The sequence below is a fragment of the Rhinatrema bivittatum genome, chromosome 2, assembly GCF_901001135.1.
Source record: "Rhinatrema bivittatum chromosome 2, aRhiBiv1.1, whole genome shotgun sequence".
Taxonomy (NCBI): Eukaryota; Metazoa; Chordata; class Amphibia; order Gymnophiona; family Rhinatrematidae; genus Rhinatrema; species Rhinatrema bivittatum.
The window spans coordinates 157,778,930-157,804,493 of record NC_042616.1 but is presented as its reverse complement, the minus strand read 5'-3'; the positions used below and the strand labels follow the sequence as shown (position 1 = coordinate 157,804,493).

At 40.6% G+C, this 25,564-nt stretch overlaps 1 protein-coding gene across 4 annotated transcripts in view; it reads left to right on the top strand.

Annotated features, from left to right (window-relative positions):
• Positions 1–25,564, top strand: part of ADAM22 (ADAM metallopeptidase domain 22) — a 730,321-nt gene that overhangs the window by 602,066 nt on the left and 102,691 nt on the right. For all 4 annotated transcript variants that reach the window (XM_029588789.1, XM_029588790.1, XM_029588788.1 and 1 more), the window contains exons 22-24: positions 16,248–16,367; positions 19,719–19,887; positions 23,505–23,610. In XM_029588789.1, coding sequence (XP_029444649.1) covers positions 16,248–16,367; positions 19,719–19,887; positions 23,505–23,610 — 395 coding nt within the window. The remainder of the gene's footprint in view (positions 1–16,247; positions 16,368–19,718; positions 19,888–23,504; positions 23,611–25,564) is intronic.

The following is a 25,564-nucleotide window of genomic DNA, read 5'->3' as shown; positions in this document are numbered from 1 at the left end:
TACATCTACCAGTTCACCTTTTTGCACATGCTTATTCACCCCTTCAAAAAAAGTAGCAGATTTGTCAGGCAAGATGTCCCTTGGGTAAATCCTTGCTGGCTCTGTCCCATAAAATCATGCCTATCTATATGTTCTGTGATTTTATTGTTTATAATAGTTTCCACGATTTTTCCTGGCACTGGAGTCAGGCTCACTGGTCTATAGTTTCCCAGATCACCTCTGGAGCCCTTTTTTTATATCAGGGTTACATTGGCCTTCCAGTTTGCAGGTACAATGGATTATTTTAATGATAGGTTACAAATTACTTGAAATAGGTCTGAAATTTCATTTTTACGTTCTTTCAGAATCCTGGGATTTATACTATCCGGTCCAGGTGATTTACTACTCTTCAGTTTGAAAATGTGGCCTACTATTTCTGCCAGGTTCACCGTGATTTGGGTCAGTTCACCTGAATCGTCAACCTTGAAAACTGTCTCTGAGCGGGTGTCTCCCCAACATCCTCCTCAGTAAATACCAATGCAAAGAATAAATGTATTCTTTCCACAATGGCCTTATCTTCCCTAAGTGCCCCTTTAACCCCTTGATCATCTAAAGCTCCAACCGACTCCCTCATAGACTTCCTGCTTTGGATATATTTTTAAAAAGTTTTTATTAGGAGTTTTTGCCTCTATGGCCAATTTCTTTTCAAAATCTCTTTTAGCTTGTAGTATCAATGTTTTACATTTAAATTGCCACTACTTATGCTTTTTCCTATTTTCTTCAGATGGAGCCTTCTTCCAGTTTTTGAAGGAAGATTTTATGACTAAAATAGCCTCTTTCACCTCACCTTTTAACCATACCGACAACTGTTTGGTCTTCCTTTCAACTTTCTTAATGCATGGAATATATCTGGACTGTGCTTTTAAGATGGTATTTTTTTTATAACTATTTATTAACATTTTCATGGCATACAACAAGAAAAATAAAAGAGGAGAACTCCACATCATACAGATGACAAAGTTTTCCTATTAACACATTAAGTTTTAGGTCAATACATTCAATATAGCTAGAATTACCCCAACATATACTTCCAAAAAACACAGACCATAGTTTCTTATATAACAGCTGAAGCAAACAATTAAGAACCTTCCAAGTACTCATAATATGGACCCTAAATTATATATTTCAAATGTTCATTTTTTATATCAAATATCTGCAATGTCTCTGATCTGCGAGCGTCAGTATTCAATGCTGGGACAGACCTTCTAAAAAGTAGCTATAGTAAAACTGGCTGCTAAAAGCAGCTGGCCCATTAATGCTCTATATTTAACTGGAACTAAAGACCTATTCTGTTGACCCAATAATCGCAACTTGGGTGTCACTTGAATGGGGATGTCAAGAATATCGGCAATTTCCTGAGTAGCTTGCTTCCAGAAACTGCTAACCATTGCGCAGAACCACCACATGTGAATATATGTGCCCGTCTGGCCACAACCTCTCCATCATGGAACCCCAGCACCCAGAAAAAATTTAGAATAAAATATGTGGGTACTATAAGTTCTATTTAACAGCGTGACCATTAATTCTGTTCTCTTAGCACAGCATATTTGATGCACAGAGCTACATATACACTTCCAAGTTCTGTGGTCTAGCTTTAAATATAGGTCATAGTTCCAGGCATCAACTATAGATTGTAATGTTTTTCCCCATATTTACTAAGAAGAATTCCTGAATATGTAAGAGAAATACCCTTCCCATATGCATCAGGATCACTAATAAAAGTCTCCAACCCATCTAGTTGACATAATGGCTTAGCCAAATCAAATCTTTTGCCCAGTGCCCTTTGTAGTTGGAGATAAAAAGAATGGGAGTGGGGAAGAAGGTCAGACTCATCTCAAAGAGTCTTAAAAGTAAGAAATCCATCCTCATCCCAAAGTTGAGCAACATACACAAGATCATTATCTCTCCAGTCTCTGAAGGTTGATGAAAATGTACATCCTGGTTTTCATATATAGGCACAATAGGAGAGTTAACTTCATCCACATGTCCCAAGAACTTCAGGACCTGCCACCAAATTTGCACAGTATGAGCAATCATGGGACTATTCCTGCAGACTCTTCTACTAGTGGTGGAGTCCCGAGCAAGAATAGGGAGAGCCGCCAGCTTAAGCATCTCAGCCTGAAATTCATCCAGCTGAAGCCATGCCTCTTCCAGGGCCATTGAACAGGTTTTCATAAAAATAAGCCTTGCCGCCTAGTAATATATACAGAGATTAGGCAGGGCCATACTGCCCTTCAATTTGGGCAACCAGAGGCATCTCAGCCAAATCTGTGCCTGCCTACCCTGCCAAATAAACTTGGAAATACACTTATTCAGATCCTTAAACACATGGATGGGGATAACAAGGTACATACTGGAACAAATATAAAAGTTTTGGAAGTAAGGTAATTTTAAGTAAGTTAGTTAATTCTACCCTTCCAGTAGATAGTCAGGTATTCCCAGATCTGCATTTATTTGTTTCACTTGAGATATTAATGGGTTATAGTTTTTCACATAAAGATCTTTAAAGTTCCTTGGGATAAAAGTCCATCCTTCTGGGCTTGGAGAAACAGTCTACATGCAATGATGTCAATGGAATGCCTAGCTTCATGACACTCACCACATTATAGAAGGAGCTTTCTTAATATCTGGCAGCCTATCTTCAGTCACTCCCACATCGCATCATACGTAGTCTTGTACTCAATGATTAATCTCTCGGTATTCTGGAATGGAATTTATTTATTTAACATATTTCTATACCGGTCTTCATGAAGGGATTCATATCAGACCGGTTTACATTGAACTTAGGGGTTTAACTAGTTAACCAAACAAGAGAGCCGAAGCAGAGTTACATATAACAAGGGGGATGAACTTGGGGGCTAAAGTAGCCAGGAAGTAGACAGAAAGCAATTAACTCAAAGAGAATAACCCGTGAAGGGTACTGGGATTAGTAAACGTCCCATCCCTTGGGCTGAGACTGAAGTGAACATTTTGAGTTAAGGGAAGGCTTGGAGGAAGAGCCAAGTCTTAAGTTTTCTTCGGAAAGTAAGAAGGCAAGGTTCCAGTTTTATGTCAGTCGGCAGTTTGTTCCAAAGGACTGGGCCTGCTGTGGAGAAGGAACGTTCTTTGGTGGAAGTTAGACGGGTGGATTTAGTAGGTGGGACTTGTAGGGTTCCTTTGTATGCTTCTCTGATGGGTCTTTCAGAAGAGTGGTGTTTGAAAGGGGTCTGAAGGTCCAGTGTGAGCTGTTTGTGGATGGATTTGTGGATTATAGTGAGTGCTTTATGTATGATTCTGTATTTTATAGGCAGCCAGTGTAGGCTTCGGAGGATGGGGGTGATGAGAGCACGCCAGTTGGTGTTGGTTAAGATTCTGGCTGCTGCGTTCTGGAGCATCTGTAGAAGTTTGGTGGCTGAGATGGGGAGCCCCAGAAGTAAAGCGTTGCAGTAGTCAGTTTTCGAGAATAACGTTGATTGAAGGACAGTTCTGAAGTCCTGGAAATGGAGAAGGGGTTTGAGTCTTTTTAGAACTTGAAGTTTATAGAAACAGTCCTTAGTGATATTATTAATTGATTTCTTTAAATTCAGATGATTGTCTAGGATTACTCCTAAATCTCTTGTTTGAGATATCTGTGGGTCAAGGACTGTTTGATCAGTGTTGGTCGAGTGTTCAGGGGAGATAAGAAGGATTTCCGTCTTGGATGCATTGAGAACCAGGTTCAGGCTGGAGAGGAGGCTTTTGATGGACTTCAGGCAATTTTCCCAGTAGTTAAGCGTTTTTGGAAGAGGTTCTTTTATGGGGATCCAGATCTTTTCGTCATCTGCATAGAGGTAGTGTGTTAGTTTTAGGTTTGAGAGCAGATGACAGAGGGGTAGTAAGTAGATATTGAAGAGGGTCGGGGATAAAGAAGAGCCTTGTGGGACACCTAGCGTTGACTTATAACTTGGTGATTCTTTGTTATTGACTCTGACCTTGCAGCTTCTGTTGTTAAGGAAAGAGTTGAACCATCTGAGGGCGAGTCCAGCGATTCCGATGTCTGAGAGACGGTTTAGAAGGATGGCATGGTTCACCGTATCGAAAGCCGCCGAGATATCTAGTAGGACCAGCAAGTATGAAAGCCCTTTGTCAAGACCCATGAGGATGTGGTCTGATAGGGCAATGAGAAGGGTTTCTGTACTGGAGGATTTCCGGAAACCGTACTGGGAAGGGTATAATATTTTGTGTTCCTCAAGGTAGTCCGAGAGTTGTGTGTTCACAACTTTCTCTGTGAGCTTCGCTAGAAACAGGAGGTTGGATATGGGTCTGAAATTAGAGAGTTCTTTTGTATCCAGGTTGGATACAAAATTGTATCCAACCTGGAATGTATTGGATCGATTTATTACTTGTGATTCGTAACACACCTGCTTGCCTTTTGTGGGGTTTTGGAGAGGGAGGGAGGGAGGGAGGGGATGGGTGTACTCTGTGAATACTGTTTGTATTCTTGAACGTTAAGGTTTGGGGAGGGTTCAGGAACCCACCCTCCCCAAGTTTGTATTATTCATTGCTATTCAAAACAATAAAAAACGTTTAAACATTAAAAAAAAAATCCATAAATACTGAAAATCAGTGGCCATCACCTTGAAACTCCTAAGAGATTTTGAGACTCCCATTTTTTAATCTACTAAAACCATCTCAGATTTATCAAAATTAACTTTGTACCCTGCCAAGAAGGCATACTTTGATAGGAGAGCAAAAAATATTGGCCCTGGTGTTTTAGGAGATGCCATATATACCAGCATATCATCCGCATATAGAGAGATTTTGTAAGCTCTGCCACCATGGTGAAACCCCTGAATATTTCCTTCCAGATCATTTATAAATATATTGAAAAGTAAGGGTCCCAATACAGATCCCTGAGGCACTCCACTGCCCACTCCCTTCCACTGAGAAAATTGTCCATTTAATCCTACTCTCAGTTTCCTGTCTTTTAGCCAGTTTGTAATCCATGAAAGGACATCGCCACCTATACCATGACTTTTTTACTTTTCCTAGAAGCCTCTCATGAGGAACTTTATCAAACGCCTTCTGAAAATCCAAGTACACTACATCTACCGGTTCACCTTCATCCACATGTTTATTAACTCCTTCCTTTTCCATGCTGACTTTGTTCCATTAAACCATGTCTTTCTATATGTTCTGTGATTTTGATGCTTAGAACACTTTCCACTATTTTTCCTGGCACTGAAGTCAGGCTAACCAGTCTGTAGTTTCCCAGATCGCCCCTGGAGCCCTTTTTAAATATTGGGGTTACATTAGCTATCCTCCAGTCTTCAGGTACAATGGATGATTTTAATGATAGGTTACAAATTTTTACTAATAGATCTGAAATTTCATTTTTTAGTTCCTTTAGAACCCTGGAGTGTATATCATCTGGTCCAGGTGATTTACTATTCTTCAGTTTATCAATCAGGCCTACCACATCCTCTAGGTTCACCGTGATTTGGTTCAGTCCATCGGAATCATTACCCATGAAAACCTTCTCCGGAACGGGTATCTCCCCAACATACTTTTTAGTAAACACCGAAGCAAAGAAATCATAACTTTTAATTTTACTGCCAGTGAAATGGCCAGAAGTAATATAACATTTAACTATATCAAGGTTATAAATATAACATCCTTTTAACCAATATCGCTTAGCTTTATTAACAATAATATGTTCAGAAGTAATATAGCATTTAACATTGTTGACTTATTCTATTCACCGTTTTAAATGCAAATAGTCCCTTAGTTTGATTATGTCAATCTGTGGTAGAGTAGGGTGTCAATGCATGCATAGAAAAAGGGGTGGTTTGAGGGAGGGAGTGAGTGCAGCAAGGTGTATAGTTCAGGTGGTAGTTGGTGTAGGGGGGGGTTTGGATGGTGATAATTTCTATCTACGGGTGTGAGGGAGGGTGGGCTTCCTAGATTATATGTATGAAGAGTTTACGAGGTGGATACTAGCCAATGCCATCTTTGTAGGTTTGCTGAAATAACCATGTTTTGAGTTGTTTTTTGAAGAATTTTGTGTCATTTTGCAACCTTAGGTTTTCTGGTAGTGAGTTCCATAGGCATGGTCCAGCAATTGATGTTGCTCTTTCTCTGACTGTTGTAACATTAGCAGTTGTGACTGATGGGATAGCAAGCAGGGCTTTGTTACCAGATCTTGTGTTACGTTGAGGTTTGTGTAATTGGAATATGGTATTTAGGCATTTGATTTCATTGTTGCTGACGGTTTTGTGTATGATGGATAACATTTTGTACTCTATGCATTTTTCTATGGGTAACCAGTGCAGTTCTTTTAGGACTGGGGTGATGTGATCAGATCTTTTGAGTCCGGTGAGTATTCTCGCTGTGGCATTCCGTAATATTTGTAATGGGCATGTGGTTGCTTTGGGTAGTCCTAGTAGTAGAGAATTGCAGTAGTCGAAGCTCGTGAATATTAGGGATTGAAGTATGGTTCTGAATTCTAGTTTGTTGAGAAGTGGTTTTAGACGTTTAAGGATATCTTTATTCAGTGACATATTGAAAAATTAAGCCTCCGCTTCAACAGAATACAGACAAATAGGATAAACACAGCAGGAGCTCCAGTGGGACACTGTCTTCTCTCCAACGCATAACAAGAAGCCCCAAGATGGTATTTTTTAACAAAGTCCACGCTTGTTGTACACTCTTAACTTTTGTAGCTGCACCTTTCAGGGTTTTTTTTTTCTGTTTTTCTCATTTTATCCAAATTTCTCTTTTGAAAATTTAGTGCTAGAGTCATGGATTTACTTATTGTCCCCCTTCCAGTCATTCATTTAAATTTGATCATGTTATGATCACTATTGCCAAGCAGCCTCACCACCATTACCTCTTTCATCAAACCCTGTACTCCACTAAGTATTAGATCTTAAATAGCTCCCTCTTTCGTTCGTTTCTTAACCAAGTGCTCCATAAAACTGTCATTTATTCCATCCAGGATCTTTATCTCTCTAGCATGCACTAATGTTACATTTACCCAGTCAATATTGGGGTAATTGAAATCTCCCATTATTACTGCACTACCAATTTGGTTAGCTTCCCTAATTTCTCTTAGCATTTCATTGTTCATTTCATCATTTTGGCCAGGTGGATGATAGTACTCCTATCACTATACTCTTTCCTAACTCTTGCAGGATCTCTGTCCTATCAGACTCTATGCTATCCCAGACATAAAGCACCTATCATAGCGATATAATTCGGACCCTGATATGGCAGTATCCCATTTGTTATCCTCCTTCCACCATGTCTGAGATGCCAGTTAGGTCTATCTCATCATTTGCTGCTATACACTCTAACTCTCCCATCTTACTTCCTAGACTTCTGACATTGGAATACAAACATTTCAAAGTGTGTTTTTTGTTTGTATTAACAACCTGCTTTTCAGTTTCAAGGACAATATGGAATCTTTTAGTTCAGTTGATTATTTATAAGCACATGGACTACTTTTGCTATTATTGGAACCTCTCTGTTGGGATGCCCCAACTCTCCTGTTTCATTACCTTCTTTCAAAGATTTATTTATTTAAAATCTTGTATATACCGTTGTTAAGTTGTTTACCATCACAACGGTTTACAGGAAGGCACATATAGTAACATAAAGTATATAAATAAAGTAAACGTTTAATAAAAGTGCCAAAAAAATGATTCGCTAACAAAGTGTTCAAATATACAATTATATGAAGAGTTAGTTTGACTTGTCCTTTTGAAACCTGTGTCATATTCTAACTTACAGAGTTATCAGTTAGAAGTTGGATCAAAAATTATAACTAGGCATATTATAAATCTAAGTGCTGAGTTTGTGATGCTTGCCTTTATTTACTTTCTCCATTCTCTTTGTAAAATGCCTGTTTAATAAGCCATGTTTTTAAAATTCTTTTAAATAGTTTAAAATTTCTCTGCAATCTTATCTCAAAGGGCATTGAATTCCACAAGTTGGGTCCTGTAAAGACAATGCTCGCTCTCTGACTTGTGTAAGTCTTGCTGTGTAAACCGATGGAACAGTCAGGAGTGCTTTATTCGCCGATCTCGGATTTCTGTGTGGTACGTGTACACGCAGTGCTGTGTTGAGCTATTCTGCTTTTTCATCGTGAATTAATTTATGTATAGTACATAATGCTTTATATTGTACTCTTTGTTCTATGGGTAGCCAATGTAGTTCAGCTAGTGTTTCAGTAATGTGATCTCTTTTCCTTTTGCCTGTAAGTATTCTTGCAGCAGAGTTTTTCAATATTTGAAGTGGTCTTATGGTTGTGTATGGTAATCCCAATAACAGTGCGTTACAGTAATCAGTGCTTGCAAAAATTAGTGCTTGTAAGATAGTTCTGAAATTTGCTAGTGTTAATAAAGGTTTTAATTTTCTTAGCATCATTAATTTGGCGTATCCTTCTTTTACTTTGAGTGATATGTGTTGTTTAAAGTTTAGTTCTGGGTCTATTATTAAGCCAAGGTTACGTACTTTCTCGGCTATTTCCACTGTTTGATTGTTTTTGAGTAATATTGGAGTTTGTATTAGGTTTATCTATATTTTTTTTTTCGTTCGAGGTGCAAGAATTCAGTTTTTTCAAAGTCCTCAAAGAGAAGTGCCGTGAGGGTCCCAAGGAGCAGAGGGTACTGCGGTAGGGACTCACAAGTAACGCAGCGCTGATCCAGGCCCCGAGGAGCGGGAAGCGCTGAGAGAGAGTCCAGGTGAAGTAGCGCTGAGCTTGGCCCTGAGGAGCAGGAAGCGCTGAGAGAGAGTCCAGGTGAAGTAGCACTGAGCCAGGACCCGCAGAGCAGGAAGCGCTGAGAGAGAGTCCGGGTGAAATGGCGCTGAGCCTGGCCCCGAGGAGTGGGAAGCACTGAGAGAGAATCCAGGTGAAGTAGCGCTGAACCAGGACCCATGGAGCGGAAAGCGCTGAGGCAGGAACCCGGATGAAGAAGAGCAGAGATCCGAAGGCAGGAACAACTGGTCCATGGAAAAGGAACTGGCACCAAAAGGAACCAAGGAACTCGTTGCCAAGTCAGTTAGTGGTGGCTAGAGGTGAAGCTTAAATATCCCAGGCCTGTGATGTCATCAGCCGGGGACAAGCCTGAAGTTCCCGCCATTGGCCCTTTAAAGGAAAGACAGATGGTATGCGCACGCGCCTAGAGAGGCCTAGGATCGGAACATTGGTCGGCGGCATCCCAGCTGTCATGTGAAGGGCAGGGAGCCAGGAGGAATTTGGCGGCAGCGATTGGCTACTGCCGCAAGAGTACCGGGGGTAGAGAACCAAGCATGACATGACGTGAGTTGAGCCTGCCGTGGGCGGCTGCGGCCAGCGGTCATAACAGTCTCCTGGTAAGTAATACACCTTTCCATGGCTGCTGCCTTGAGCCTAATTAATTCTCTGCAAGAATCTCCAAACTACATTTCCCAGCAGATCTTTGCTTTCTTCAGACTTTCCAATCCCCTAGCCAACTAGGCTAATCTTTTTCTTTCCTCTTTGAAGCAGTATTCCCCCTGAACCCGCTATCAGAGCTCTGTCTGCCTTTTAGAGTCTCTAACTCAGTGCTTCCCAACCCTGTCCTGCAGACCCCACAGCCAGTCAGTTTTCAGGATATCCACCATGAATATGCATGAGATAAATTTACATATATTGAGTCTCCATAATATGCAAATGTATCTCATGCATATTCATGGTGGATATCCTGAAAATCTGACTGGCTGTGGGGTCCCCAGGACAGGTTTGGGAAGCCCTGCTCTAACTTGTCTCTTCAGGTTTCTTCAGTGTGTGTGAAGCCCCTGCTTCTTCACAGGGAGATATGCTCATCAGTATGCAGATAGCAGTTTGTACAGTATTAGTTATTCAGCTGGTAATAACTAAATGGTGATATATTTGGGTATTACAGAGTATTAAAGGTTTTGGGTAAAATTGTTTCCCTCTTAAAGATGGGGGAAAATGAGCCAGGTGGCCATTTTTCAATGAGAAAATAAAGGCCACGGAGTATTACTAGACTGCAGTCCTTTTTCAATAATGAATTTGTCTTAAATACATATTTATATATCTATCTATATCTATCTATCTATCTAGTTTTATATCTATATATGTATAGCTGTGTATGTATTTACTTTTTTAAGTATGTCTTAAATTGTTACACCAAAGATTATGATAAGTTAACATGGCATGAAAAGACAACTTTTTATTATTTTTAATAGAGCAAAAATAGTTTATTTAAATTGAGGGAGTTATTATTCAATCATGCACAGGAAGAAAAATCAAATCATATATTCTTACTATTCCCCTAAGTGACTGATACATGAGGCAGGAATTTCTAGTAATGTGTAACCTCAACCCAGATGATCTTCAGAGTCACAGGACTAACACTCGGTGCAGGGGTTAACTCTCTATCCAAAATGTTCTATTTCTTTCAGCCCCAGAGGGAGAATTCTCCCTAAGTAAGGGAGGATAAACTTCCAAGGTCCTGGGTGTTGAGTCCTCATCCAAATGTCACTAAAAGAAGTTGTGCACTGTAGTGGTGTTCCAACATAAACTTTACTGAAGAATTATTTGTAATGTGTAATATTTTATTGTAAACTGCCTAGTGGCACATTGGCCTGGATTTTCTAAGGTTGTAGACCTTAGAGAATCCAGCGGTAACGGGGGCAGGCCTGCGAAAGCCGGCAGCGATCGCACCACCGCGGTGTTATTGCTTCCGGCTTTCGCACCCAATAGTGCCATCGTAAAAGGTGGTGCTATTGGGCGCGTTATTGACGGCAATAAAGGTTCTTAGCTTTTCTCAGCCAGCGATGTTTCCGCTGCGTCCGCCCTGGTGCCGCCCCGACTCCACCCCGATTTAGCAATTGCACGCGATCACATTAGAAAATGACCCCATTGTTTGGTGTGTATATCAAATTGTATTACATATTAATTATTAAAAATTAGTTCAGACATGAAAAGTATAGCATTTGATATGAATCTCTTAGATAATTTCTATGAAGCAATTGAAATTAGTAAATCTGTGGTTGTTTGATCCTTTGTTATCCTTGGATAGAATATGAAGACTCCTTGGGTAAAATGTGAACATGGGGTCCTCCTCTCCCAATTTAGTTCCTTTTCAAAAATACCTTGGATCCACATGCTTGATCTTGAACTCTCCAGTTTTCTCCTCTTTATTGCCGATGTTCCCAGAGGGCATCTCCTTAGCTGTTTGTGAGCATTCAGAACAGTAGTTCAGATTCTCCTCTCTTTCCCCAGTTATGATATCAGCTGGGTATCACCCCTTCTCCAGTCGCCAGATGGGCAAGGAAAACCATTGGGCTACAGGACACCAAAAGGACAAAGAAAACGTCTCTTTATTCTTTTCTCTGGGTAGGAAGAGTGGATAAAAACATTTGCACACACTCCCAAATAAAAATTACTTACAAGCAGGCCGATACAGTAAGGAGCGGTAGGAAGAGCTGCGTTAGTGCCGGGCGCACCCGCGGTTGCCGCACGCACAGTCCGGCTCACCTACCGCTCGATACTGTATTTAAATTGCTTGCAAATGCAAGCCGCGTCCAAGAAGCGTCCGTGAAGCGTTAGGCCCGCGCAACCCATTTTACTGTATAGAGCGCTATACAGTATCCTGGGTGCGCTGGCCTAACGCTTCACGGACACGCTGGTATCTGTCATTTCAAATGACATTTGAAATGATAGGTACCAGGAAGTGGATGGTTCTCCTACGCTCGAGATTGCCAGTCCTCTCTCCCCTCCTCCCGAAGCAAGGCGCGAAAAGCAGCCTTGCTTCGGGAGGAGGGGAGAGAGGACTGGCAGTGTAAATCGAAAAAGCCAAAAAAAAAAAAAAAGTAGCAACAAAGTGGACGGTTCTCCTACACTCGGGATTGCCAGTCCTCTCTCCCCTCCTCCCGAAGCAAGGCGCGAAAAGCAGCCTTGCTTCGGGAGGAGGGGAGAGAGGACTGGCAGTGTAAATCGAAAAAGCCAAAAAAAAAAAAAAAAGTAGCAACAAAGTGGACGGTTCTCCTACACTCGGGATTGCCAGTCCTCTCTCCCCCTCCTCTGCCTCCCGGCGAAGATGGATGCCGGCAGGGGAGCCGCGATCCGTCTCTGCCAATGTCCGTCTCCGGAGGAGGGCTGCGAAAAAAGTAAGTCGTTGCTTTACACTGCCAGTCCTCTCTCCCCTCCTCCCGAAGCAAGGCTGCTTTACGCGCCTTGCTTCGGGAGGAGGGGAGAGAGGTCAGGCAATCCCGAGCGTAGGAGAACCGTCCACTTCGTTGATACTTTTTTTTTTTTTTTGGCTTTTCGATTTTTTTCCGCTTTCGTTGCTTCGGGAGGAGGGGGGAGAGGTCTGGGGCTGCCCCGGAGACTAGCACCCATTGACGCGGCCAGGGCAGGTGAGCGGGGGCTGGGGGTAAGTTTGCCGCCTACCCTTACCCCTGCCTCTAATGCAGGGGTAAGGGTAGGCGGTAAGTTAGCAGGTTAAATGCACGGCAAAACGGCAGGGTAAAAAAGCGATAGTCGGGGCGCACGTTACTGTATGGGAGGGAATAGCTAATTCGATTTTTTACATCTAATATAAATGCCGCGGGCGGAAGGGGTTACCCGGTGATTTAAAGAGGCGGTAAGAATCGGTTAAAGGGGATTGTGTATCGCAGGAAGGGCTAACGCGGCTGGAAAGTGAGTAGAAAGCGGGTTAGGAGCGGGGTAACCGCGGCCGCACTTTACTGTATTGACCTGAAGGTAAATAACTGCAAATATTACTAGAGATGCATTACCAACCACTGGGTGTGAATTGGAAATCAATATCCCACTTTCTAAAACTCCTCAGCCAAGGCTTTAAGCCTTTACTTTACAAACTTAAAGAGAACTGAAAGGAAACACTCCTCTATATTAATCCAAATTAAACAATCTACACAGACATGAGGAGGTCAGGTGCACTTACACAAACAGGAATAAGCCAGCTCTGGTAAAGGTGGTACTGTCTTCTTTGCTTCCCTGATCTAACTTCTATGCCATACTCCTTCACAGAGATCCCAGTGGGGCCCCACAAATGTAATGTGAGTTAATAAACAGATTCAAAGAAATGATTATGCTAAATCAAGCAGTGTACTTGATGCAGACTAGTATACTGTTCATTGACTCTTCAGCAACTTGACATAGTAGCATAACTCCTAGGGGTGTGCATTCGTTTTGAACGCATATGTAAAACGCAACTTTTTTTTTTTTAACTTAAAAAAGTGATGATCCTAAATAAACACTTAAACCCCCCACCCTCCTGACCCCCCCAAGACTTACCAAAACTCCCTGGTGGTCCAACGGGGGGTCCGGGAGTGGAGGCGTGGTGGACCACGTGACGTCCGCGTCACGTCGGAGTGACCTTGGGGGGGCCTCCTGACCCCCCCAAGCTGGCCAAAAGTTCCGGTTGTGTCCAGCGGGGGTCCCGGAGCGGAGGTGCGGTGAATCACGTGACGTCCGCGTCACTCTGACGTGACGCCGACGTCACGTGCTCCTCGCAAAGGAATACAGGAATGGCTTCCTGACTCCCCGCTGGACCACCAGGGAGTTTTGGTAAGTCTTGGGGGGGGGGGGATTAAGGAGGGTGAGGGGTTTTAAATTTGTATTTAGGGAACCGGTGCACATATGGACATAGCCTCAACTTATGGCATTCTACATATGTCCATATTGACCAAAATTGACCCTCACCTTCGACTTATGGACTTATGAATGTAGCGATTGTTACTGTTTCTATGTAAACCGGGGTGATATGTATATTATACAGGAACCTCCGGTATATAAATTATTTAAATAAATAAATAAATAAATAAATAAATAAATGAACATAAACTTTTTGTCTGCACATCCCTAATAACTCCAGAGGAGTCCAATTGTAAATACAATTTTCTGATGAATATAATTGTGGTGCCTGCTAATTATTGCATGGTAGCCCTAATTTCTGTTCAGCCTATGATTTGCATAGCGGCTTAACAGGAAAAATAAGTTGTTGCTTTATGTCAGAAATTATGGGGTTGCTGTCGTAAAGGTCTAGGTCACTGAGGCCTGGATTTTCTAAGGCTACAGACCTTAGACAATCCAGCGGTAACGGGGGCGGGCCTGCGAAAGCCAGCAGCGATCGCACCTTTTGCAAGCAACTCTTATTGACCCCCTAAGGGTCAATAACAGTTTGCTTGCAAAAGCCTTTTAGCTTGCAGGCTACTAAGTGACGCAATCACTAAAAACTAGTGCGAGTACAAACCTGCGCTAAATTAGACATGTACATGCACACTAAACAATAGCACACACACTCATGCAAATTAAACAATACTAAACAATAGCACACACACTCATGCAAATTAAACAATACTAAACAATAGCACACACACTCATGCAAATTATTCAGAGAGAAGTGGATTTTCAAAGGAGTTATATGTGTAAAAGTGGCATATATTGTAGTAATTTTCAAAAGCCCATGATGCGTGTAAAGTCCATGTACATGTAAATCCTTTTGAACATTATATCCATAGGATGATAAAGAGCTTAAAGGCTCTCATCAGTCTTTACACTATGGATCACCAATGCTGCCAAGGTCATCAGGGCCCAAGTAAATTTAGCACCTGGTGTTAACTGGGTATACTGGATGGGCCATTTTGGTCTTTATCTGCCCTTATGTACTATGTTAGACAGCAGAATGACAATTAGAATGCAGCCTCCCCCCAATAAAAAGCACCCCAGGCCTCTCAACCCCCAAATATGGCTCTCCAGTCTCCCTTCCACAAATAAAATATGGAACTTTATCCCTCTCTACCCCCACCTCAAAAAAGTACAGGGCTCTGGCATCTTGTTCAACCCCCTCTCTCCCCCTATTTTCCCAGATAAAATACAGGATTCCAGCCCTCTCTCTAATCCTCCTCCTCCGCATGCAAATCAATTAAAGGGCTCTGGCTCTCTGCCCAATGCCCCTAACCTTAGAATGGTTACTTACACTCTCCTATAGGATTTGATAATCTTTTGCAAACACTTTCTTTCAGCGCTGCCTAAAGGAATTCACAGTGTACATTGGCTTCCAATCATTGGCTTCCAATCTCTCTTCCTTGGTATTTTGTATTACCCAGTTAGCCCCTCCCTTGTTCTTTGTAATTTCCTTTCTCAGTTGACTGTAAACCGACATGATGTGTCCTACGAATGCCGGTATAAAAAAGTGTTCAAATAAAATAAATAAAATAAATAAATATATAAAATATCTTTTAAATTGTTTTTCCACTCTCTGACAAGGGTCTTCTGTACTTGAGAGAAAAACTGAATATTTATACTCCAGGAAGGTGCCTAATAACCGTAGAAGACAATTTGATAAATTTTCCTTTGCCTGCTGAAATAAAAGATACTTATGCATGACTTTGTACTTTTTTTAAGCAGACCAAAAATTTGCAGCTCTATTTCAAGCAAGACATATTTTACTCAGAATTATTTGACCTTCCGTAAATTGTGCAAAACAAGTTGTTTTCTGTTCCTTTTGCCAAAATAGTTTTTGGGAATTATGTTCACTCTGTTCAGTTTTTATGGCTTAATTGCTGTTTTAATGTATGGATTGGTTTTTATTTTATTTTAATTGCAATTTTTATTTTAATTGTATATTTATATGATTTTGAATATAATGCCATGAAATTTATACAATTTTTTATGTCATTGTATTAATATAATTTTGCTAGTTATATGGTGGTTATCACAAACTAAATGTTGTTACGCAATAATATTTATTTATTAACTTTTTATTATTTATGGTTGATATGATTGTAAGCCACCCAGGATTTCCTTTGGAAAATGATGCAACATATAAATATTAATAATAAAATAAAAATGATTGCCCCCCAACATTTAAGGTGTTGGGACTGTGCAAGCATTTTTCCCATTTATCGCCTTTCTTGATTTTAAACATTTTCTCCAAGTGTGCTGTTTGAAATTAGCCAAAACGTGCTCAATCCTTCCTGGTCTACAGTGAATTTCCACAGGACATTTTCCAACTCTTGATGCTAGTGTAATCAATTATACTCATTTTCAGACCTCTGCTCAAATTAAAACTGTGTATGTGGTGATTCATGTATGTACTCAGCTGAGAGTAGTGCACAGTATGGCAAGTTGTACTCCGTACCCTGAAACTATTGTCCAGTGTCCACTGATGTTTTTTTTACCTCTTTGGATAATTTTAGCAGAAGTTTGATGAATATCTTATCTATTCATACAGAGATGTACTCTGTGGTTATCTTCTGTGTGCCAACATCTCAAACATGCCAAGACTTGGAGAACTTGATGGGGAGGTGACCACATCTGCAGTCCTACAACAAGGAAAATTTTATAATTGCAGGTAATATCTAAAGGTCTCATACAGATCAAAACATTAGGTCTCATAGTGTTTGACATGATCAAAAACCACAAATTTGCCAGTTTAAGTTGGCAGATTTGAGCAAAGCAGAGGGTGTTAATGGAGTATGTTATGGACTATGGTAGCTTTGCTTCCTATTACTATCTTCTCATTTCCTGTCTGGGATAAAGTAGGAGTAGAGGGTAACCATTCCAGGGGGCAAAAGGGGTGGGAATGTTGGGGCTTGGAGAGTCTTAACTTGCAAGGAAGGATTGGGGCTCAGATCCCCTTACACTTTTGGGAACTCTGGGGGTACTGGGGATGGGAGGGGGATCAGGCCTTTCAGCCCTTTATTTGTTTTCTGGGAGGCAGGGAAGAGGATTGAGCATTGGAGGCCCTTTACTTGTCTTCCAGGAAGAAAGAAGGATCAGGCACTGGAAGTCCCTTATTTGTCTTCCAGGGCTGTGTGTATGAGGGAAGATCAGACCTTGGCACCCTTTACTTTGTCTATGAGTAGGAGGGTTGTGTGAGGGCATCAAGGAATGACACCCCTTACACTTTTGGTCTTTAGTAAAGGAATCTCTCATACTAATGGGCCCTATTACTTTAGTTTGTTATACACATGGGAGTTTGGCCAATAGCTAGTGTGTTTGACATACTTTTTATGGTTTCCATGCCAAGCTACTGCCAAGGCCATATTAGATTTCAACAATTTATCATGCACAGGGTAAAGCTTATTGCATATCACATTGCCACAGTATTAGCATGCACGATAACAAAAAAAAACTGTTGTGACAAAATTCCCTGTGAAAGGAGTGGTTAGCCTAGAGGATTTCCATTACAACAATGCCTTGCAAAAAAAAAAAAGGGTTCCCCTTCCCAATCTCTTGCGAGCACCATCCACCATAGAGCAGGACCCCACCTCATGAGAATCTTTCCCCCTAGCACATAGAGGAATCCTCTCCAGACCTCCCAAGTGGCTTCCTCCTCAGACACTCTCCCCCTACCAGAGGCATTCCTCCGCCCACTCCTGTGGAAAGAGTTCCTTACCAGTCTGGAGGGGCAGGATCTTCATGGGAAGGAGGAACATCAGAACCCTTCTGTTCATAACACAACCACGGAATGTTGCCGCAAGGAGATGCTTCATCATATATAGTGAATTGTCTTTTAGTGGTGACTGCAGAGAGGAGGCTGGAGGGCTCTGATGTCTCTCCTACCAATGAAGATCTTGCCTTTCTGGCCCTGTTTCCAAAAATGTGACTAGGAGTTTTGATTTATAGGGGGGACTTCTTGGAGAAATGCATCTGGAGGAGGAAGCTTCTTGGGGTGGGGAGACATGCTTTTATGCACTGGGTGGGGGAAGTTTCTCAGGGAGGAGGTTGGTATTTCTTGGTGGTGAAGAATGGGGATTTTATTTTATTTTTTTTGCTGGGCTACAGAAGAGAAGTCCTCACTGCTAACTGTCATTTATACTTCAACAGGGACCTTCTAGCATAGGTCCCTATATTTGTGCATTTGCCACTTGTATTTTCTTGTTTGTTAGTTCAATTCTTTAAAGATTTTTTATCTGTTATTTTGCTAATTATCTTGCATCTCTCCCTGAGTATGGCCTCTTACTTTTGTATTTTAGCACCTTAGGAGCATTTGGATCAGTTGATGCAGTTAAGTGTGGGCTTGTAGGCCTATTATGGTACTTCTGTAAATTTAAACTATTTCTAAAAGACACAACCCCTTCAAATTTGGATTAACTGGTGGAATTGGAGGGGTCTTTTGTTTTTACATTCAACTGGTTGAGGTATTTCAGGGGCCAGCTTATGATTCCAAATCTGTATGAAAATGCAGAGATTGCAAGTTGATTGATGGCTGATATCTTATTGGATCAACAATTCCAAGATATTGTACAAGAGCTTCCAAGAGCACATACAGAAAGTCATTTTCTTCAAACACAGGCCTGAATTTATCAAAATGCAATAAATACCTGTTGTATTTCCTGCATACAACCACTGGGGGACCATTGTTAATGGTCCCAGGGAGCTCAGATGAGAGAGAGAGAGAGAGATTGAGAGATTTTAATCCCTATGGGAGGCCCACCTTGTAACTCGAGGTGAGGTTGAGGTATTAGTGTAGGGGATTAGGGGCCACTTTGACACTCAATGTGAGACGTACGAACAGAACAGTGGTCTCTTGTGAAGATTTGATGACCTACAGAGAGAGGAAACTCACCCAAAGATCAGATTTGTTCAATGTTCTCTCCACCTAGCTTGATGTTACCCAGGTAGAGAGTCCATCAAGCTAGGTTGAGAGAACCTCAAGTTACTAGGTGGGCCTCCCATAGGTATACAAATACCTATCTAGGGAGAGGACATTATGGCTAGGTGTGCTCTCTCTCTCTTTCTTTTGCTCTCTCTCTCTCTTTCTCTTGCTGGTGCTCCAGGAGCTTCAAACCTACTAAAACAGGCCTTTCAGGAGACATCGCTAACACCTTACCACCCCGTAACGCAAGCTATCGCACAGCTTAACGCTACTGAAAAAGGTGTAGTTAAAATCAGCATTAAGTCTGTGCAATAACACTTCACAGACTGGCAAGCCCACTCCCACCCCTAACTCCTTCTCTTTTTCCAATTTGCAACGTACCATACGATATGGTGCTTTTGCATGCTTAAGGGCCTATCACATGCATTAACGGGGCTTTTCGCATGCGAAAATGCCTTAGCGCATTTTGATAAATGACCCCCATAGTCTCAAAAGCTCACGTGTAGCATCTTTGAATATTTTTTATACTGGTGCTCTACCTAAGAGTTACTTTCATTCTATTATTTCAAGTGAAAATGGCATATAAAACACATTTTATTATATTTCTCTTTTGTTTGGTTGGAAGGGTTTAATCAGCTATGTCCAGCTCTTGGGCTTCCAGCCTGATTTGAATTTGTGTCAACCATGACCTCTTGACCTGCATTTATGCAAATTATTTATGCAAGAGGATGCGAACCTTGGGCACCAGAGGTTTTCATTTGTGGCACAGGTTTTATTAAGTCATTGTTTATGCATACACCTTTCATTCCACCATTACCCCTAATAGTACAGGGCTGCTCTTCTACCTATAAGACAGGGGATATCCCCTTCCCTGCCAAAAACTATGTGAGCGCTGCCTCAGTGTATAAATCAGATTTATTTCAGGAAGGCATAGGCATATCAGCTTGACAGCAATGTTCAAATAAGAGTAGTAATGTTCTGTATTCACTAACATGTTTGATTTAGTCCATGTGCATGTTTATTGCTCAACACATATATCTGCATGTCTGTGAAAGGAATTGGAGGCAATTGCTTCTTTGTTTTTTGTTGTCATTGTTGCAGTGGTGGACATGTTAAAATAGATGAAGAGACAGATCTTGGTTATGTGGAAGATGGAACTCCATGTGGCACTAAAATGATGTGTCTTGAGCACCGATGTCTCCCTGTAGATTCCTTCAACTTCAGCACCTGTCCAGGCACTACTGATACTAAAATTTGTTCAAGTCATGGGGTATGTTTCCATATTCTTTAGCCCTGTACTGGATGATGACCGTGCCTTTTTGTGTAGGTGTTCTTAAGAAAAAGAGTATCCATGATTCTCTGAAAACAAACAGAATATGAAGTTCTCATAGATGAGTGATGTCATCCAATGGAACCCAGGCCAGTGAAGTTTATTTCATAGTTTCTAGAAGCTTTTCACATTCTCCACTGAGGGTGTGCATGCCATCCTGCATCACAGACATTGCATGGAGCCCCATTCAGTTCTTGTTTTTCCGCGGAGCTCAACAGTTGTGTCTGTCCTTTCCCTGAAGAGAATTTTCATAATTTTGTATGCTTTGTTGTGGATTCTGTAGGTTCATCTAATCTCACCCCTATTAAGTGCACTAAGTAGGTTTCTCGGTTGTTGTCCAGCTTCTGCTGTGTGCATTGGTACTGATGCAATGGGTAGCATTAATCAGATTTTTTTTGCTTACCATCGAGTCATTTGATTTTTGCCTCACTTCTTTTTCAATAAACAACAAACCACTCATTGGGGATTTCCTAGTGAATGTGTTTATGTGCGGTAGCACTTAACCCTATGAGAACACTGTAAGGTTATCTTTTTGTTAGTGCATACCTATTTAATTTTAATCTTCAAATTTATTTATGTTTATATTTTTTCCGCCTTTGGTGGAACATTGGCTACAGGCAGGTCATCAAATCGATGACTTTAAAGTAGCAGCATTATTTCAGTTGAAAAAAGCACCAAGAGGAGGGGATGAAAATTTGAAATTAACACAAATTGAACAGAAATTCATCTATCAGTGGGACACAGTGGCTCCACATGGGTTAAATCGGAAAATAGATTGGTCATTATTTTTTTAGTAATATAACATATGACAAGAGCAGAAAAGTAAAAGGTCACTTCTGCCTTCCAACAATATGAAAATCTTAGAGCTGATACTTGTGATAAAGGTAAGGGGTGGAGCTCAAGTTCCCGGTAAGCGGACAAAGAAAGAGCGGTAAGGTCTTCAATCAAGTCCGCATATAGCGATAACAATATGGCCGGCAGTTCTCTATCAAGTCTGCATGAAGTTGTCTACTAGGTCTATGTGTAGCGTTAATAATATTGTCCTCTGTCTTTAACCAGGTCCGCATTCAGTAACGTAATAAAATCATGAAAAATACAAAGATGGGAAGGCGGATCTCTAATGATTTTCACTTAAGGCACTATCCACATTAGTAAATCATGAGGTGGTTAGATAGATAGGGGGTACAGGATTAGAAAATTGAAAGGAATCAGACGGCCTCAGACAGGTCGGCAGATAGCAACAATGGCCATGCATACATCGGACATGAGAGGAACCTGACAAGATAAGCAGTTTACGTTATAGCCTCGGTTGGGTAAGATAGAAGTGTTTGGCAAAGGGGAGTTTAAATACTCATAAAGAAAACAGAGATGCCTAGAAACATAAAAAAGAAGGCGTTTCCAGTAGAAGGAGCAGACACATATGTGAATGTGAGTAAAATGCACCAACTGCATCCTGTTCTTCAAAAACCTCGATAGCCTGATGGTGTGACACAAGGATACTATAATCAACCAAATCAAATGTGCTTGACAAATCAAGTAATTCCATCAAAGTAGTCTGCCCCTTATTCAATTGGGATAGCATGGAATCCATCATTTTTACCATAATGGTCTCCATGCTAGACCCTCTTCGAAACCCTGCCTGTGCTGAGTCCAACATCTCTGCTGCATCCAAAACCTCAGAAACCCCTTGGCTACAAAAGGCAGATTTGCTATTGGTTAATAGTTGGAACAAATCCTTGGAGCCACATCTCCATTTTTCAAAATTGGGTAACAACAGCCCTTTTCAATATTTAAGGATCTATCAATCAGACAATGAGGAATTGACCAGTTTCCAGAGACCCTCAATAACATATCTGCAGCATGCTAATTAAATAAGACGGTCAAGGATCCATCAAAAATATAGATTTAACCATTTCACCAAAGATTTAAGTTCAACAAAATATATTAACTTAAATTCCCTAAAAGTATCTACTTTCTTGGGTTCTACTAAATTCAAACCATCCGTTTATTTATTTATTTAGAGACTTTTATATACCATCATTCTAACTTATAATCATAATGGTTTACAATGTTAAAAAATTTTAAGACAGGTTAAATCATAAATATCAAATGGCTTAAACAATATAATAAAATGATTAAAGCATAAATAACTTAAAACAATACAATAAAACTAATAAAAGGAAATACTAATGAAATAAAAATAGAGGGTTAAAATTATATAATAAACAGTGAAGTAAGACTAAGAAATCACAGAAGGATAGCAATGATAAAATTAAATGCCTTTGCAGTCTCTTAATATACACGTTAGCTGCTTAGAAATATTATCCGCTCATCATAACCACCCCCCTCCTGCATTAAATCTCCATCTAACAAACCTCCTGAAACTGGTTTCTTCAAATTTAATACCTACCAGTTTGCCATAAAGAGGGTCCATTGTATTTTCATGAATAGGACATTAGCCCTTCTAGCTTAGGGGTTATAGTGTAAAGATACTCTCTCATTTGTCACCTCTAGCTAGAAAATCTACCAGTGAATACAGTTTGGAAAGGAGCAGCGTAAATTCATCATTTTTGAAGGCAGTTTTCAGAAGGATCAAGCCATCTAAACATGGAGTTAGGTAGCTGTATCTTTTGTTAGAGAATTGCCCCATGGTTAAATATGCATCTTTAGGCCATTAGATTTAACTGCTTTAAGTGTAAGCATTACTGGGAATGTACATTAGTAAGAGGAGAGAACTACATGCATCCATTGAATATTACTCCTGCCTGGCGCCATCCACAGAAATAACAGGGGCAAAGTACACAGGTGCTTTAGTACCCATATTCCTTTAATGAACTTCCAAAGGGTATCTACCCGGGCAGTTGCTTTTTGAGAATTTACTACATGTGCACCGGTACAAAAGTACCAGCGTATCATATTGCTGTACAGCTTTGTGAAAATTGTCCCCTTGTGTTCTATAGGAGTTCTATAGGTCAACTAGCATACAGAAAAATAAAACTAAATTGTTTTAGGATTGATTTGTTTCAACTACAGAAAATATATCATTTCACATACTTCCTTTTCCCAAGTTTTCCTACACTGCCTCACCAGTGTGAAAATGTGCATGAAGTCTTCTCTTGGGAAACTTCCTGCAGGACTGAGACAGAAGGTGCAACTATTTGGTTACTGTCCTCTCAGCTGTCAGTCAGGGCCAGTTGTCAATGTGGATTAAGAGATGTGCACAGCTATCCACCAACTCATTTCATAGGTTCACCACATGCCTCGTAGATCAACTTTTACAAATTAAAACAGGTGACTGAATGAAATGAACCCTGAAGTTTTTCATTCCTCCTGCTGTTCTTCTAAGTAAGGATAAAGCAGACAATGATGATTTGTTCTTATTTTGACACTATTATATTTTGTTATAGATGTTTATGTTTATTAAAATTTGTTAATCTCCTATGTGCCAGGCCCTTGGCGATGTACAAGATTAAACATACATAATTCAATGTCATCAAATAAGAAAAAGACAAAAATAAATATAATACTATAGATGTGTATTTATGTGTGCATTGCAGGTTTGCAGCAATGAGGTGAAATGTGTATGTGACAAATTTTGGACCGGTGATGACTGCAGTACTTATTTACCTATCATAGGCACACCTGAAGATGACTTTACAAAAGGTTTGTGAATAGCTTGTTGGTAGTATGTCCACCTTCCAAATATCAAACAGAGAATATTTTAACATCGTATATATTTATAATTTACTTTCATATTCAAATTTTACTGCTGTTGGAGCTCTTCTTGATCGCAGTCAGACCCCTGGGATCGTGTGGTACCTTTTACATTCAGAGTGGTTTGGAATAACCATTGAGATTCTGGTCTGTATTTAGCATTACAGCCAAAACATGGATTTGATGGCACTTTGTACACAGTAATTCGTTTTTAGCATTTTTTAAGAATTCAAAAAAGTGCTGCTAATTTCAGCATGAGCTTCTTCCCATCTGTGCCTGTCATTCGAGTTGTCCAGACCCTGGTGCTGAGCAGCAGTGAAACACATCTAAATAAACCCCAAGGTTTGTTACTCACTTACATATCCGCACAGGATAAGGAAGATGTGTCTATAGAACATAAAACATAAGAAATTGCCATGCTGGGTCAGACCAAGGGTCCATCAAACCCAGCATCCTGTTTCCAACAGAGGCCAAACCAGACCACAAGAACCTGGCAAGTACCCAAACACCAAGAAGATCCCATGCTACTGATGCCAGTAATAACAGAGGCCATTCCCTAAGTCAACTTGATTAATAGCACTTAATGGACTTCTCCTCCAAGAAATTATCCAAACCTTTTTTGAACCCAGCTACACTAACTGCACTAACCACATCCTCTGGCAACAAATTCCAGAGCTTAATTGTGCATTGAGTGAAAAAGAACTTTCTCTGATTAGTCTTCATGGAGTACCCCCTAGTCCTTCTATTATCCGAAAATGTAAATAACTGATTCACATCTACTCGTTCAAAACCTCTCATGATTTTAAAGACCTCTATTATATCCCCCCTCAGCTGTCTCTTCTCCAAGCTGAACAGCCCTAACCTCTTCAGCCTTTCCTCATAGGGGAGTTGTTCCATCCCCTTTCTCATTTTGATTGCCCTTCTCTATACCTTCTCCATCGCAACTATATATTTTTTAGATGCGGTGACCAGAATTGTACACAGTATTCAAGGTGCGGTCTCACCATGGAGCGATATAGAGGCATTATGGCATTTTCTGTTTTATTAACTATGCCCTTCCTAATAATTCCTAACATTGTTTGCTTTTTTGACTGCTGCAGCACACTGAGCTGACAATTTTAAAGTATCATCCACTATAATGCCTACATCTTTTTCCTGGGTGGTAGCTCCTAATATGGAACCTAATTACAGCAAGGATTATTTTTCCCTACATGCAACACCTTGCACTTGTGTACATTAAATTTCATCTGCCATTTGGATGCCCAATCTTCCAGTCTCGCAAAGTCCTCCTGTAATGAATCACAATCCGCTTGTTATTTAACTACTCTGAATAATTTAGTATCATCCGTAAATTTGATAACCTCACTCATCATATTCCTAGTTGAATTTTGTTGTGTTTGTTGTATACTAGTTATATCCCTTATTTTTTAGTTGTGTCATTTAGAAATCCCCATGCCTGCTTTCCATGGTTTTCCATGGACACTTTGCATCTGAAAAGTATGTGTGGTAAAGGCTTGCTGCAGACGCCAGCCTGCTACATATTACAAAGGGAAATGCCTCAGAGCCTTTACCTTTGAAAATTGACTTGCATGCCTGAGGATATAAAGTACCCACAGTCCTGCAAGCAATTAAAAATGATCCTTTTCTCTAGGACAGATATATATATAGGTCCTTAAGTCTCATATCATATGGCTTTCTTGTAGATTCTGCACCATTTCCATAGCCTTTCTCTGTTTTACCTCCAGCCTGTTTATATCATAAGTACATAAGAATCTGCCAAACAGGGTGAGATCAAATGTCCATCAAGCCCAGTATCCTATTTCCAAAGTGTCCAATCCAGGTCATAAGTACCTGGCAGGATCCCACGGGGAAGACAGATACCAAGCTGCTTATCCCAGGGATT